This window comes from Euprymna scolopes, chromosome 1 (genome assembly GCF_053919585.1).
Source record: "Euprymna scolopes isolate OS-2025 chromosome 1, ASM5391958v1, whole genome shotgun sequence".
NCBI lineage: Eukaryota > Metazoa > Mollusca > Cephalopoda > Sepiida > Sepiolidae > Euprymna > Euprymna scolopes.
In genome coordinates this window covers 156,200,138-156,217,299 of record NC_136482.1, presented here as the reverse complement: position 1 = coordinate 156,217,299, position 17,162 = coordinate 156,200,138, and the positions used below count along the sequence as shown (strand labels likewise).

Here is a 17,162-nt window from a genome sequence, read left to right as displayed (position 1 = left end):
TCCAGCGGCCTTGACAACAGATTTGATGTACGTGTTCCATTTCAGATCGAAAACGAAAGCCATTAATTTCAATTGATGCCAGATGGGGATCAGACCGTTGATGATGGAAAGATAAAAGCTTGGTTTTAGATGCATTAAAAGTAACCAGCCACCTCTTTCCCCATTGTATCACGTGCTCAAGATCAGAGGAGAGAGAATAAGAGAAAACTTGATCATTTACGGTCTTTGATGTGTTGCCATAAATATCTACGAATGATCTTAGGATGTGATTTGGAAGATCACTGATGTAGATCAAGAAAAGAGTTGGGCTCAGGATGGAGCCCTGCGAGACTCGAGCATTAATACTGTAAATTTCTGATTTCTGCCCATCAACCACTACACTTATGAACCTATCAGAGACAAATGATTTAATAATTGAGAAGACATTTCCAGCTATACTGTAGCTGGATATCTTGTTAAGTAGACCATTATGCCGTACCCTATCAAAGGTCTTTGATATGTCAAGAGCAATTGCCATAGAAAGAAAGCTTTCATCGAGAGATTAGCTAATCCTATGAGATATAACAATTAGCACATCTACTGTAGATCTAGCAGGACAGAAATTATATTGCATATCACTTAGGCGGTTATTTTTGCTGAGGTGGTTGACAACGTCTCTATTTAACAGATTCCAGCAACTTACTTATGACTAGGGATATGACAAGAGAATAGTCTTATCATTGTTTTAACTCTCGGGTATATATCCGACACAGGTAAACACAGTTAATCAATCTAGAACCACTTCAGTCTATATAAAACATATAAGATATTGACTGATATATACTGCATACAGAGTCAAAATAATGAAAAGAATAGTCTCTTGTCATAGCTCTACTTATAACGTACAGGAGAATTATTGATCTGTACTGAGAGAGAGAGATGAATGCAATCCCACGACGTATATATAAGAAAGTTGTATTTTCTTTTTAAATAAATAGAAAAAAGGCTTGCTTTTTTTCTGTTGTTCTTGGCCTTCGAGATAAGCGCACACATCCACACACAAAAAAAAAAATGCACACACACATACCCACAAAAAATCTCAAATGTGTATATTTTTATTTAAACGCTTGGAAATGAGTAAATAGGTTTAACCCCATAGAGTGAATGTGGTATTGTGGTAAATGTTGCCAGTCTTCCAAAGTTCCAAATTACCGTAGTTACAAAGACCCTGCACCTTCCCCTTCTCCCAAACTTCTTGTAGGGCCTTGTGCCTAAGTTTGTTTTTGTTCGTAAAATTTTATTTTTAATTGTTAAAAAATTGATTGTAACTTTAAAACCGGAGTAAACTATATAAACAGGATCAAAGTGTAGTACCTGTTCCGATGCTGCTCTTAAAGTGATTTGTCTCAGTCAATGGAGGGCAAATCTTCTATACTAAGATAATTCTTATTTTGGGGTCCCTGCCAGAGTGCCCTTTTGTCTTTTTTTTCGGGAAGTTAAGTTGGTTTAACCCCACATTAAAAACGACCTTGTGTCACATTTTGCTTTCGTGGGGAAACAAATTAATACTAATGGAAAAAAAGTTTTTAATATGAATATCAATATACAAAAAAAATATAAGAGTATAGATGAGTACAAAAGCCGCTTTCGGCTGCCCTTTATAAAGTGAAGCAAGTAAGAGGTGTTGTGGTTGATGGACTTTTTCTTTATGGAAACACATTCTGCCAATATGGACGCTTACATTTTTTTGCGCATATCTTCCAGGGATGCTGGCAAGTTTGTTCACGATTTCACACATGTCTACTATTATTTTGCAAGTGTATTGCCACCTTAAAAACGTGATTTTTTGATCACCACATCTAAACGTGAATACAATTATTATTCACATGGCAAAATCCATGTTTCGTATTTTGATTGTTCTTTTTTTTTTGTTTAAAAAAAAAAGGAGAAATGAAATAACTTGTTCACAGCAATGATAACTAGGACACTTTTATATAAATCGTTATAATAATAAGATTAGACATTTCATGTTCATACGTACCTTATCACTTTTCACGAAATGAGATTGTTTGATTGGCAAAGGTTGATTGTGATTAATATAATATTTATTACAAGGTTATTCATTGTATTTCTCGAGTATTTTTAAAAAAAGCTTATATATATATATATATATATATATATATATATATATATATATCGAGTATTTTTAAGAAAGTATATATATATGTACTTTCTTAAAAATACTCGATATATATATATATATATATATATATATATATATATATATATATATATATGCATGCAATAGAAAGTGTTCGATCCCCATAACGGGGTGGGGAAGATAATCTTTGCACATTTCTTAATTAAAAAAATTTCACATTTCTCTCAGAATGCTCGACCCGAAGGGAATTTTTATAATTATTTCATAATTATTTTATATATAAAAATATTTACTATGCACAAACATATATATTTCATATTCACTAACAATCATCAGTGTGGTTATATATAATTCCAACCCGAGTAGCTTCAACTCAACATTTATATCGCTCGCTACTTAGCGTAATCTGAAGATATTTGCAAATTAACAATAGGAGCACATTTAAAAGTGTTCGATATTTAAATAAATACACTGGAGATATGATTTACGAGTGTCGATTCCGTGGCTTGGAGATGGAACTACTGACTATCAACTAGATGGGTTTCAGTTCGATTCCTTGCTTGGGATGAGTGCTAGTTTAGCCGCAGTGAAGAGCTGTGATACCTTATTATTGCACTATGGTCAGATACACGCTAAATCAGAGTGGTAGTTTTGGTCAAGCCTCCAATTATTGGTTGAATAGAATCTGTCCGAAGTATCCGACTGTATGCATATAAATTTACATCACGAATAACTTTTGAACAATATTAAGGACCTGAAAGAATTTATTTCTCAAAGGGTATCTATTACAAAAGATAAAACAATCAACCAACACCTCAAGCAATATTAAATAATTGTTTGAAAAGTGATGGATGTTATATCTTTTTCTAAAAGCGTTAAGTTTTATGAAAAAAAATATGATAAATTGTAAAATACAAAATAAATCAGCAAAAAAATAAAAAACCACTTTGTGTCGAGGTTAAAATGTTAAACTGAGGGAATATTGTGTCTTCCTTTTATTAGCTTGGTGCAAAAATAATGTCGTTTTCTTTTTTGATGTTCAAAATATATATATACTAGCATTTCAGCCCGGCGTTGCCCGGGTGTTTGGAGGTGTATGTTGAGAAAAAAAAAAAGAAAAAGAAAAAGCGGTCAATTTTATAAACTTTGACCCCTATTATGTCCCCTTAACATTTATTGTTTTGGACTCAAATCAAGTTATTAAGTTATATCCATGTCCAAGGAACCTATATCTAAAATTTCAAGTGTTTAGACCCACAATTGGCGGAGGAGTTTGGTAGAATTCTCAAAGGTCAAATCGTTGAACTTTGACCCCTTGCTCGGGTGTTTGGAGGTGTATGCTGTGCAAAAAAAAGCAAAAAAACAAAAAAAAATGGTTAATTTTTTAAAACTTTGACCCCTATTATGACCCCTTAAAATTTATTGTTTCGGGCTCAAATCACTTTATTAAGTTAGATCCATGTTCAAGGAACCTATATCTAAAATGTCAAGTGTCTAGACCCAAAATTGTCGGAGGAGTTTGGTAGAGTTCTTAAAGGTCAAATCGTTGAAATTTTACCCCTTAACAGCCAAATTTCTGGCTGACACCCGTCACATCGATTTTCCCAAATCTCAGTACCCGGTATTTCAAATTTCGAGTCTATAGACTAAAAATTGACAGAGTTATTGCGTAGGGAAATGTACACAGAAAGACAGACACACAGACAGACAGACAGACACGTTCACTTTTATAGATATATAGATAAACGACATTATTTTTGTACCAACATAATATTTACCCGAATGCTAAGCTCCAGTTTAAGGATGAAACTCACCAACATTAACTTAATGTTTTAAAAATCTCTGTAATTTATCTGCATGAGGGTTCATTACGAATTACCTGTATTGTAAACCTATCAATTCACCAGGAGTGTAAGCCTGGTTTAAATTGGAAGTAAAACATGTCGATAACTATTATTCAATTGGAATTCATTATTGAGATGAGTATTATTTATCAATTTATGGTAACTGCGACGGGATAGGAACTATGGCAGTAATTGCTAAGAATGTAGTTGGGAGATTCGGAGTCCCTATCCTGTCGCGGTTACCCCCTGACGAAGGCCAGAGGAATAGTTGGTCGAAACGTCGTGAAACAACAGCTAAGCAAGATGTGGATAATAGTCCGCAATAAAAAAATTAATAAAACAAAACTCATCTCAATAATGAATTCCAATTAAATAATATATATATACCATTCGGTACGGACCCGATCATGGAAGATAAGATAATGAATATACGTGAATTTATAAGAGCAAAAAATCCAACCTTGATCGTCATTCGAAGCCCGTGGCGAACTCGATAGAGACGTTGAATCTCTACGGTTCGAGGTGAGAATTGTCTGAAGATAGCGGTTTCAATTCTACACAAAGCCGGACAAAAACGTGGTGAGACGGTAATATCTATGGATGGCAGTGATTGCTGAGAATGCAGTTGGGACATTCGGAGTCCCCATCCCGTCACGGTTACCACCTGACGAAGGCCAGAGGAAAAGTTGGCCGAAACGTCGTGAAACAACAACTAAGAAAGATGAGGATAATATTTCGCAATAAATAAATAAATTGATATCGGTAGCTGTTTCATGATAAATTATAAAGATGTAATTCCACAAAAGGCAGGTAACTCTATGAACTTTAAGTGTTTATAAGCTCATCAAGTCAATTCTCCACCCCCCTTTTTACCATAATATTAGGTTTGTGATTGCTTTTAATTATTTTGACGTCCGATTATCGTCACATTTAGGTAAACGGTATAAAAATGATGTTCGGCAAACTGAAGTCAATTACCTATTACAAAATATTAGAGTTCATACTTACAAGGTATCGATTGTACCCAGCAAAAGAAACAGGCAAGTATAAGAAGTTTCAGCATGATCCCAATCCTCTGAGAAAAAAACAAGCCTTTGTAAAGGTAGTTTCCATGCGAATGCTTATATATATATGCGTAGTGATATACATAGGTATGTATACATACGTTTATATTTGTTTATAGATAGATATTAATTCATTGATATGAATGCGTGAGTGTCTATCGTTTGTGTGTGTTTGTTTTATTTATAATTGTGCCTTCATACATGGTGTGTCCACAGAAGGTAAATTAAATGTACACACACACACACACACACACACACACACACACACACACACACACACACACACATATATATATATATATATATATATATATATATATATATATATATATATATATATATAAAATAAAAGTGAAAAAGAAAGAAAATAAAGGAAGGCTGCAAGGGAAAAAGCAAAAAAAAAAAACGACAGAGGAAAGAAAGAAGAAAACTTTAGAAAGAAAGAAAGAAAAAAAGAAAGACAAAAGAAAGGAAGAAAAAAGTTAACAATATATTCCAAAGAAAAAACAATAAAAAGAAAACAAAAAAGAGAGAAACAACGAATGGGACAAAGAAAAAGTAGAATATCCTAAAGAACGAAAGAAATTTGACAAAGAAAAAAAGAAAAGCGAAAAAAAAAATAAAAACAAATAAACGAGAGAAAAATGATTAAAGAAAATGAAAAATAGAAGAAACCACAGAAGCGTAATTGAAAAATATTGAAAAACGTTTTAGGAATTAAATATAAGAAAAACAACTTTCGGGGTCGTATTAACTGTTTAGTATAAAACATTAAAAAAAAGTTGAAAATAAGGAATAAAAACGAATATAAAAGCTGTTTTTGGTTTGGAGCAAAGAATCAATAACAAAAAAGTATTGAATTCACTTGTCGAAAGAGGACACATAAAAAAACGAAAACCTTATTGTTATTTACCAATTGATATGAAATCGTGTTTTTAAGAGATTTGTCTTTGGCAGACGACAAGAAAAACAAATATGGCATTCAAACGAATATAAGAAAAACAAGATTGCGCCCAAAACAAAAATTTCGAAAAGAGAAAACACAAAATGGCTTTTAAGATACGTCCATTCAGTCTGCGTCTTTAAAAATGAAAATGCTGTTTTAACCATTAATGTACAGACAAACGGACTGACCAATTGACGGAAAAAGTCTTGGATAGAAATGAACATCTAAAAACTTAATCGCGGACAGACCGACTAAAAAACAACATCTATGAAATAAGATACATCAATCTTGAACATACTGTATTTTAGCAAATATCTTTGACAATTTGTTGTACGTTTAAGAAAATTATTTGACAATTTGTTAAATGTTTAAGAAAATTATTTGACAATTTGTTAAATGTTTAAGAAAATTATTTGACAATTTGTTAAATGTTTAAGAAAATTATTTGACGATTTGTTAAATGTTTAAGAAAATTATTTGACAAGTTGTTAAATATTGAAAATTATTTGACAATTTGTTAAATGTTTAAGAAAATTATTTGACAATTTGTTAAGTGTTCAAGAAAATTATTTGACGATTTGTTAAATGTTTAAGAAAATTATTTGGTAATTTGTTAACTGTTTAAGAAAATTATTTGACAATTTGTTAAATGTTCAAGAAAATTATTTGACAATTTGTTAAATATTGAAAATTATTTGACAATTTCTTAAATGTTCAAGAAAATTATTTGACAATTTCTTAAATATTGAAAATTATTTGACAATTTGTTAAATGTTTAAGAAAATTATTTGACGATTTGTTAAATGTTTAAGAAAATTATTTGACGATTTGTTAAATGTTTAAGAAAAGTATTTGATGATTTGTTAAATGTTTAAGAAAATTATTTGACAATTTGTTAAATGCTTAAGAAAATTATTTGAAATTTGTTAAATGTTTAAGAAAATTATTTGACAATTTGTTATATGTCTGTTCATCAGTTATAGGATTAAAAATACTCAACGTTATTGCACAAATTATGGACAGATTTTCCTTGAAATGCAGAGAAGCATAGCCCATGGCAGTAAATATCAATACTGCTAAAAGAAATATATGCTTATAAGCTCCCAAACTATTCAACAAAACTCCGTAAAATTTGGCATGAAGAACCCTTGCGACAGTATTTTATAGTGGATTATCATTTTACTACTACTGCTACTACTACTACATATTATAATACTAAAAATAAACACAAATCTAAAAAGTATTGAACAGAATGCAATAAACATCGAATAAAGAGCCCTTGGGATGCTAAGTGTCTCATAGTATGTAATAATTAGCATACTACTACTACTACTACTACTACTACTACTACTACTACTACTACTAATAATAATAATAATAATAATAATAATAACAATAATAATAATAACAATAACTAGCAGGCCGTCTGGCGTTGCCTTGTCGTAAAATACGCATAAATATTATATTTTAATTCATACAGAAACTGAGACATGTGCATGCGAGTATTATATTTTTTCTAAACAGTTCATTGTAAGTAAAAAAAGTACTCGAGCGAGTAAAGTACGATAACCTTTATGCTAGCTTAATACAATCTTTAAAAAGTGTTTTCAAACCTACTTGTTCTTAACATAAGGAATCTGTCATGGGAACGATTCACAATTCACGCATGCACATTTGTAAAACACTTGATAAAAATCCGACAACCAATTTTTCAATTTTGATCCCTCATCAAACTTTTTTTCCCGGATCAAAACCGATTAAAATTTTTCCACATGTCTGAATATCCTATATATAAAATTTTAATTCTGTAGATCAAAGGTTCGTTGAGTATATAGGTTGAAGATTGTCCTCACACGCACACACATTCTCACTTTTAAAGATAATATAATGAAATAAAAGAGAAGATGAACGAATCGTATATGAAAAGACTACACTGCTCCTGAAATTTCGTCTGAATCGTAGGAACTTGTTCACAGCCATTAATTCATAGGCGGTTGCTGTAATGCGGTACAGTGCAGCTTTTGTAGGAAGAAATGAAAAGCTGGATTGAGACACACGGAAATTTCAAGTATGGAGCACTTAACTCAAATTCTTATCTGCTCAATCTGAACATCTCAAAGATGAAAGAAGGAAGAGAGCTGATTGTGATTGAGGAATGTGTCGGGGGAAAGCTTAAACAGAACGAATACATAATATAATCAGATCGTTCTTGAAAAGTAAAAATGACCGTACATCTAAGTGACATGCCATTATTTTAGCTGTGTCCCAAGGGGGACATTGTTCCCAATATTCATATACGTCCAACAATAAAATTGTATCCGAGATGGGTACATTTGCTGCTAATTCCATGCTCAATACTAGACGTGGGAAAACGATTCCAAGATATATATATATATATATATATATATATATATATATATATGTGTGTGTGTGTGTGTGTGTGTGTGTGTGTGTGTGATACTATGAAGGTGACTCATGAGTCACTAAGTGTTGAGGGGAGAGGAACGATAGATAGAAAGTGTCATACAAATATACACTGAAAAAGTGAGTAGCAAACAATGAATCTGTAGGTAGTTTTAAATCGAGCCTTTTAGATTTGACAATGACAATAGAAGCCTACAGACTACAAGGGAAGGGCCGACTTCAGATACCGACGCAGAGAAGACAGTCAGCTGACAACTAGTTTTATATTATATTGTTTTATATTAATAAATAAACCACGTGTGTTCCCATCGACAGTCGCCAGCAAAAATTACGATCCGGCCATAAGAACAAAAAATACCACGGTACACACGACGTTGGGCGTCGGCGGTTTGTCGGCGCCACACACGTCTCATCGCACGCACGCGCACACACACACACACACACACACACACACACACACACACACACATATATATATATAGTAATTTCTAAAATATATATGGCGATTAAGCTACACTGAACGGCGCATAAGCCTAAAGAGTCCTAGAGTGGATGAAACGCGGAATATTCAGTGTAGCTTAATCGCCATATATATTTTATAAATTACTAACTAGCTCTACCTACGTATTGAACACTTTTGAAGTAAATACTTAAAGATTACGCATAAATCTATACTTTCGTATATTAATTTTATGTGAGTAAATTAAGTAGTTATATATCTGTGTATGTATGTGTGTGTGTGTGTGTGTGTGTGTGTGTGTGTGTATGTGTGTGTGCAGTATTCTTTCCTTTGGACATGTTTCATAAATAATATAGACAATTCTTGTCTGCATATTTTGGTCTTGATGTTTTCTTTTTTTTTTTTTTTTGCTTTAGGCAAGAACTGGCTGATATAGTTGCCATAGACACTTTTAACTTGAGTACTTTAAGATCCGCCCCGATCCATCGTCAAGGAATAATTAACAGAACTGATTTCGGAATATTTATAAAAGTGTGGGTGTTTTTTCTCAGCAAATCACACCTTATTAAATGTATTACTTATTTATGTTTAAAGGCATTTAAGAATGTTATTGTTGGTATTGAACTATTTTTTATATCATAATTTCGTTTCTTAGCTTTATTTAGTAATCTTTCTAGTATATGAAGTTTATGCTTGTATTTGGTATGTTCAAAATATACAATGGATTTTTCATGGATAAGGCAATCCAATACACACACACATATTACTTGGGAGTCACCACTTATCAAGGTCCGAAGACCACTCGAGGATAAGGGTTAATGAATGTAAGGTGGTGGTGTAGTAGTCACTTATGGTGTAAACTGGGTAGAATTTTATTTTTTATGAGGACGGCTTAACAAAAATTTGTTTACATTAGATTTGAAGGCTACCATGTTGTATTCAACCGTGAAACATGCCAGCGGAACAGTGTTCCAAAGGCGGGCAGTCCTGCCAAAGAACCTGGCTTTTAAGCAGATAGAGGATTGCATCCTGCCGTGAGGATACTTGCAGGAGCGTTAGAGTGCCTATTTACAATGCCTCCCCACACCAGGGTCGTTTTTTAATGTGGAGAAAAGGTACAAAAATAAAAAAAAAATGTCTCAGTCGTGGAGGACTGCTCCTCCACCGAAAGATAACACACAAAAAAAAAAAATGAAAGTGCAGCATCTGAAGAACATATACTACACTTTGAGATATTAAATTTTTTATTCACAGGAAAAAAATATAATTGGGAAAATAAACAAAAAAAAAAAAATTAGGCACAAGGCCAACTCAAAAAGAAGGGGGGATGTTGAGGTTGGTTGATCATCTCGTCTCTATTGGAAATTTTAAAAGATTTCTCTCTCGGCCAGCATCTTTTATCATGGTTACCCTTTTAAATTTGTATTTATGGGTGTGTGGTGGGAGGGGGGTCCTACTTAAACACAATTTTAAAACATTTTTTATTTATACCAAAAAATACGAAAAAGATAACAATATTAATAACATTTCATTTGTGTCGAGGGACATGAAAAAAAAATAAAAACAAACCCTGGATAATAAGGCCCTCCCAACCCTGTCTGAAATGCTTTTGGCTAAAAGGCCAAGTAAGAATGATCCAACTATTTTTTCCAGCGATCTTAGCAACATATTTGATATATATGTTTCATTTTAGATAAGGAATGAAGGTCAGTCCCAGAAGCTTCCCCAACACGAGAGTCGTTGATTTTAATTGGGTCGTGATGGGAGCTGAGCGATTATGATGAAAGGAGAGAAGGGTGATATCAAATCACTCCTATCCTCGGATTGCTTCACTTATTTTGGATCCTCCTCTTAAACTGTTGAATAATTATTATAATATTCAATACAATTGCTCATTAATCACACTCATACTTAATTTAATTCGACAAAACTTTGTTTTTACAATATTGAATGTCATTACTCATATTCTGATTTATGATTATATATTTTATTGCATGCAATAAATTCTTTCGAATCCTTTGAACTTTGACCCCTATAGCAGCTAAAACTTTCGACTCAAACCGATTAAAAAGCTTGCCATATCTCTAAATACCATTTATGTAACATTTGAAATGTTTAGACCAGAAATTGACTGAATAATTTGGTAGAGGCCGCAGAGGTCAATTTTTTTAAACATTTTTTTAACTCAAATAAAATTAAAAAGTTTGATCCATTTCCAAGTAACCTACATCTAAAATTTCAAATGTTTAAACCCAAAATTGCCGGAGGAGTTTGGTAGAGTTTTCAAAGGTCAAATCGTTGAACTTTGACTCTTTGACAGCCAAATTTATGTCCGAAAGCCGATTAAAAATCTCTATACCCCTTCTGTCAAATCTCGAGTCTCTAGACTGAAAATTGACAGTTATTTGGTAGGGAAATATACACACACATTCACACACACACACATTTTCACTTTTATCTATATATATAAAAGCGAAAATGTATGTATGTGTGTATGTGTGTATGTTTGTGTCTCTGTTAAAAACTTTCAACAGACACAACAAAAATTCACAAACTCGGTGTCATATCGAAGTTCCATCCTTCGCTCGAAAAATATCGAAAAATTGGCCAAAAACCTTCATTTTTTTCACATCGAAATCGACAATTTTCGACAGTGGGGGGGGGGGGTCAACAAAAACGGTCTTCTCGTGACGACGACCGAATCTACGCATGCGCCAGGTGACGTCATGACCTGATTTACTTTAAATAGTTGAAAAACTAACTAAATTTCATATGCGTCGAGTTAGGTCAGTTGATTAGCGCGTTGGTTCATTATCTAAACGTTTTGGGTTCGAATCATGGTGTGAGATGTCTTTTTTTTCGATTTTTTAAATTTAAATATTGAACCAGTGTTATTTAAGCCATTTTCACGTAACGTTCGTTTTTCTGTTTTCTTTTTACTTCGCTTATCCACCCCCGACCACACACCCAAAAGCACCCGGGTACACACGCCGACTTTTTACATTTTAATATCGAAACAGGCTTATTTAAGGCATTTTTTACGTGTTCGTTTTTCTGTTTTCAACGTCGTTCGTTTGCCTTACGTTAGTTTTCTTTGTGCTTTTTTTTCGATGTTTTGATTACCCCCCCCCCGCTTAAGTTTTAACGTTGTTTTCTTTCTTTACTTCGCTTATAACAAACAAACCTGGTCATTGACGTCGTCGTCGTAACGCTCGACGACTTCCGGGCGCGCACCTGTCAATTTGGTTCTTACTTAAATAAATCCAAACATCTTTCAGTAACTCATTCTGGCTGGCCGATTTTATTTTCAAACTTCGCCTCAGGGCTTCGGGTTCGATCCTACGCCCCCACCCGATTTCTTTTTTTATTTAACACCACACACACCTCCCAACGCCGGGTACCCCCTCTAGTAGATATATAAAAGATAGATTTTGCTAATTTATTGCTTGACCACTGTTTTGTCTAGAAGATCGGCCTTCAGATCAAAATTATCTGTCCTTGTTTCTTTTTTTTATCCATCCTTTCTCTGTTTCATTCATTGACCATTATAGCTGCAAATGTTAATGTGCTTTGCCATTGTTGATGTGCGTTTTCAGAAAACATGCGTTTCTTCCGTTCGTCTTAATTATATTTTACATTTTATCCAGATCAACATATTCGATTAAGGCGGTAATACATACCGGAAGTCGGGGGAATTTTCATGTTTAGACTTTGTTTTACAAGTATTTTAATGGCGTATGCCTCGACAAACTACAAGCCCTTGTACTTCATCGACGTAAATACCCCCGATAACCCCTACAATCAGCAAAGTTCCACCCCTACACCATAGAGATCTCTAGCTGTAAGAAAACTTTTTATTCTAATAGTTTCTTCCCCAGAACTGCTAAACTTTGGAATTCCTTTCCGAGTTCCTGCTTCTCCAACTGTACTGACATGCAGAAGTTCAAGTGTAATCTGGACAAACATCTCCCGGCATAGTATCTCTGCGACTTATATCCCTGACAGTAGCCCCCTCTATCAAGGTGGCACTGTGCTTTGTTTGAGGTGAAAATGTAAAAAAAAAAATTTTTCTGAAAGACGCAAATCTACTACTATTTCCGTTCATGTTCATCTAGAAATCTTTTTTCACAGGAAACATTTGTTGGTCGCACCGTCATTATTTCATATTTCCACCGCACTATGCTGCATTTACCACCTTGACACAGGGATCCCTTAATCTATACTATTTTTATTGACGTTTTAATTGGCTACGCCAAAAGATTTTTTTTTTACATTCCTCCTTACGTAATAACAGATTATTTCCTGGAAGGTAACGGTGATTAGTGGTTAACGACACGGACTGACGACCTGTGTGTTCCAATTAAGCGTTGACAATAACTTGCAAAAATTCAGTGTATTCATAATCAAATAAAACTCTATAGTTGAAAATAACATCTTCTTTCATGAATTAATTTTGCTCATGAATTTATCACAAATGCCATCTTTCAATGCATTAGTTTTGTTAGGAGAATGGGTTCATTTCCTGACGCTTAGGGGCGATGGCGTTGGGACATACCAGAATATTTTGAGGTGAGGTAGATTTTAACCCTTTATGACTTGGTTAAACTAATTCTTTTGGTCGTAAGTAACTGAATATAACGGCATAAATAAAATGGACTGGGTAGATGCAAGAGGTTATTAAACTCCGAAAATTGGAAGAGAAGCTATAAATCTATGTATCTATAAAAGTGAAAATGTGTGCGTGTGTACATTTCCCTACTAAATAACTCTGACATTTTTCGGTCTACAGACTCGAGATTTGACATAAGCAATATTATAATTTGAGGAAATCTTTTTAATCAGGTTTTGGCCAGAAATTTGGCTGTCAAGGGGGTCAAATTTCAACGATTTGATCTTTGAAATCTCTACCAAACTCCTCCAATTTTGGGTCTAAACACTGGAAATTTTGAATGTAGGTTACTTGGACATTGATCAAACTTTGTCATTTCATTTTAGCTCCAAAAAATAAATGAGACAAAATTTGGGCCATATTATTTTTTTAAAAATTGGCCTTTGCGGTCTCTTCCAAATTACTCAGCCTTCAAGTTTTTTATCGGTTTGAGTCGAAAATTTGAGCTGCCAAGGGGTCAAAGTTCAAAAGATTTGACATTTGCGATGTCTAGCAAACTACTCAGCCAATTTTGGGTCTAAAAAATTGAAATTTATACATAACATGGATTCAGACACGTGGCAAGCATTTTAATCACTTTTGGCTTCCAAAAGGTAAAAATTGAACGGGTTGACCTTTGCAGATTTTACCAAATTCCTCCGCCAATTTTGGGTCTAGAGACTTGAAATTTTAAATGTAGGTTACTTGGACATGGGTAAAACTTTTCATTTTGATTTAAGACCAAAACAATAAATTTTAAGGCTCAAAATTGGAGTCAAAGTTAAACAAAATTGATTTCTGCAATCTCTGCGAAATTACTCAAATTTTGGTCTAAATATTTTAAATCTTACATAAAGTGTATTCACATGTAGGGATTTTCATGAACAGTACATAAAGCCCGAGCAAAGCCAGGCTGAAATGCTAGTACCTTATAATATGCTGACATCACGCCATTTTGATTTTAGAAATAAAGTCATTAAACCCGTAAATTCGTACAAATAAGTTCTATTAATTTAGGTATATTCTGCCAGAAATGATCTATTTAATAATTAGCAAATTTATTAATTATAATGAATGTATCCATATTTACGAAATGAACATCAATAATTACAATATATTACACATGTTGCATATACGAAACAAAAAAACAAAAACAAAGAAAAAATTGTTTACAATTTCCGGTTGTATTAAATTATTTATTAATTTGAATTTGAAACTATACATAATTAAGCTTACTTTAATACTACTTCACTTATAATTCTCAGTATTACTTAATTCTATACCTATAATTACGTTTAGTTGTAGATTTATAATTTCGCTATATACGAGGGGCGTGCAATAAGTAATGCCCCTGTCCCACTTCCAGTTGTCTGATCTACCTGACATTTTGCATATCTCTACGGGTCATGTGGCTAATTACAGCTAATTGTGGTTTCTGTTTTACAGGCGTTTGAACAGAGTCAGGTGGGAAATGGAGCCTGTTGAATGTCGAGCAGTGGTCCAGTTTTTGTATTTGAAAAGACGCACACCACATGAGACTTTTGATGAAATGAAAGAAACTTATGGTGATAATGCCCCATCATATGACCTTGTAAAACGCTGCCATTGATGAGGCATCTGTCCGTCAAGTTGAGGCTGCCATTTTGGAAGATCGGCTAATTACTATTCGCCAAATAGCCCAAGATGTCAAGATTAGTACAGGGTCTGTGGAAACTATCATTCATGACCATTTGCATATGCATAAGGTGTCTGCCAGATGGATTCCCAGGTTGCTCACACCATTCCAGAAGCGAGAACGCGTCGAGTGCTCGAGGATGAATTTGGAGATATGCCAAGAAGATGAGTCAAAGTTTTTCAAAAGACTGATTACACAGGATGAAACCTGGGTCCATCACTATGATCCAGAGACCAAAGCCCAGCCAGTGCAGTGAAAGCACTTGGACTCACTACCTCCAAAGAAAGCAAGGGTGCAGCCCTCCGCTGGCAAGGTCATGCTCACAGTCTTCTGGGACGGGGACGGAGTAGTGATGACAGATTTCCTGGCAAAGGGTACCACAATTACAGGAGCCTATTATGCTTCACCTGTGAGGAAATTAAGGGAAGCTATCAAAATCAAGAGGCGGGGCAAGATCAGCAAAGGTACCCTCCTCCTGCAGAACAACGCTCCGATCCACAACTCGCATGTCGCCAGATAAGAAGCACGGGCGTGTGGTTATGAAATCATCCTTCATCCTCCCTACTCTCCTGACCTTGCACCCTCTGACTTTCACCTCTTCCCAACCATTAAGTTGTTTTTGAAAGGAAAGCGTTTCCCAGATGATGCAGTCTTGATTTCTGAAGTCACATCGTGGTTGGAGGACCAACCTGAGGTGTTCTACAAAAACGGTCTCCAGAGCTGCATCAAACGATGGGAGAAATGCATAACTCTGGGTGGATCCTATGTAGAGAAAGATTAATAAGAGAAAGACTCTACTGCTATGGGAAGTTGGTCAGGAGAATTACTTATTGCACGCCCCTCGTAATCCTTTACCGTAAATTGTTTACCTTAAACGAAAAAAGTTAAAATTAATGTAATATAGTATGGTAGAGTTATCACCATTTGAACAAAACCATCGATGCATCAATTCAGTTTGTTTATCATTCATTCTTTTATCATACTTAGCACTTTCCATCGTCTTATTCCACAAATAAATAATGTTTATACAGTTCTGTCTTTGGCTCAATATTATTCTATGATTAATTCAGTGTATATTATAAATCAATTAACTAATACGTTGAAGATAAAATGTTAGTATTAAAACCATTTAAATATAAAATATATATTTATGAGTTTTATCGATAGTCAGAAATCATTAAGTAATAATTCATTTCTGCTTAATATCTAATTATAAATCAATTAATTCTTACACCTACATTTATTTTTTATTAATCCGTATTATTATTATTATTATTGTTATTATTATTGGCTAACATGGAGCTTTCACACAAGTCAACAAACGATCTGATTGGAAACCTGTGGTGTTCTCTGGAAGCGGAGTGACAACAAGTCTCCCCAGACGTCCAGCTCTCTCCCCCTCCTTCGATAGCATTTGCAAATGAATTTGCATCATCGCAACAGCCTCTTACCATTGATTTCTCGCTGGCAGTGGCCATTGGTTTATACTGGAATTTGAGTGGCACTCAGCCTCCTCAAGGTCCCAGTTCTCTTTGCGCTTGTCCAGCCGAGGTATTATTATTATTATTATTATTATTATTATTATTATTATTTTGAAGTTCACATGTCACATACTTTTACTAATCGACAATTTAGTATTAATAAACATTTCTGGAACTAGTTACGTAGTTAAGTATAATTTTAATTTAACCTTTAATAGATCCTAATTCCCCTAATAATTAGATTTAAAAGTGCCCTAATCACATAATAATATGTTCTTTTAGTTTTAATTAGTTAAATGGATATTTAAATGAAATCTAATTCTTTTTTTACTGTTACAATTGAAGAATTGTTAATAATAATATAATAGCTTATGTTTGTTACCGATTTACCTTTAATTTACCTCCTTTTACCCTATAATTCCTTGTTTTTTAATTCAACTTATATTCTGAAATAAATTTATAGATGTTTAGTTTATGTAT

At 33.7% G+C, this 17,162-nt stretch overlaps 1 protein-coding gene across 3 annotated transcripts in view; it reads right to left on the bottom strand.

The window, feature by feature from the left end:
• LOC145276825 (uncharacterized) overlaps positions 1 to 17,162 on the bottom strand; it is a 173,387-nt gene that overhangs the window by 27,834 nt on the left and 128,391 nt on the right. Inside the window, exon 1 of one of the 3 annotated variants that reach the window (XM_080128178.1) lies at positions 4,993 to 5,119. The exons of the other annotated variants lie outside the window; for them this stretch is intronic. Within the exon in view, the coding sequence (XP_079984304.1) occupies positions 4,993 to 5,047 (55 nt within the window). The 5' untranslated portion in view covers positions 5,048 to 5,119. Of the gene's footprint in view, positions 1 to 4,992; positions 5,120 to 17,162 lie in introns of those variants that run through there. 3 annotated transcript variants of the gene reach the window in all.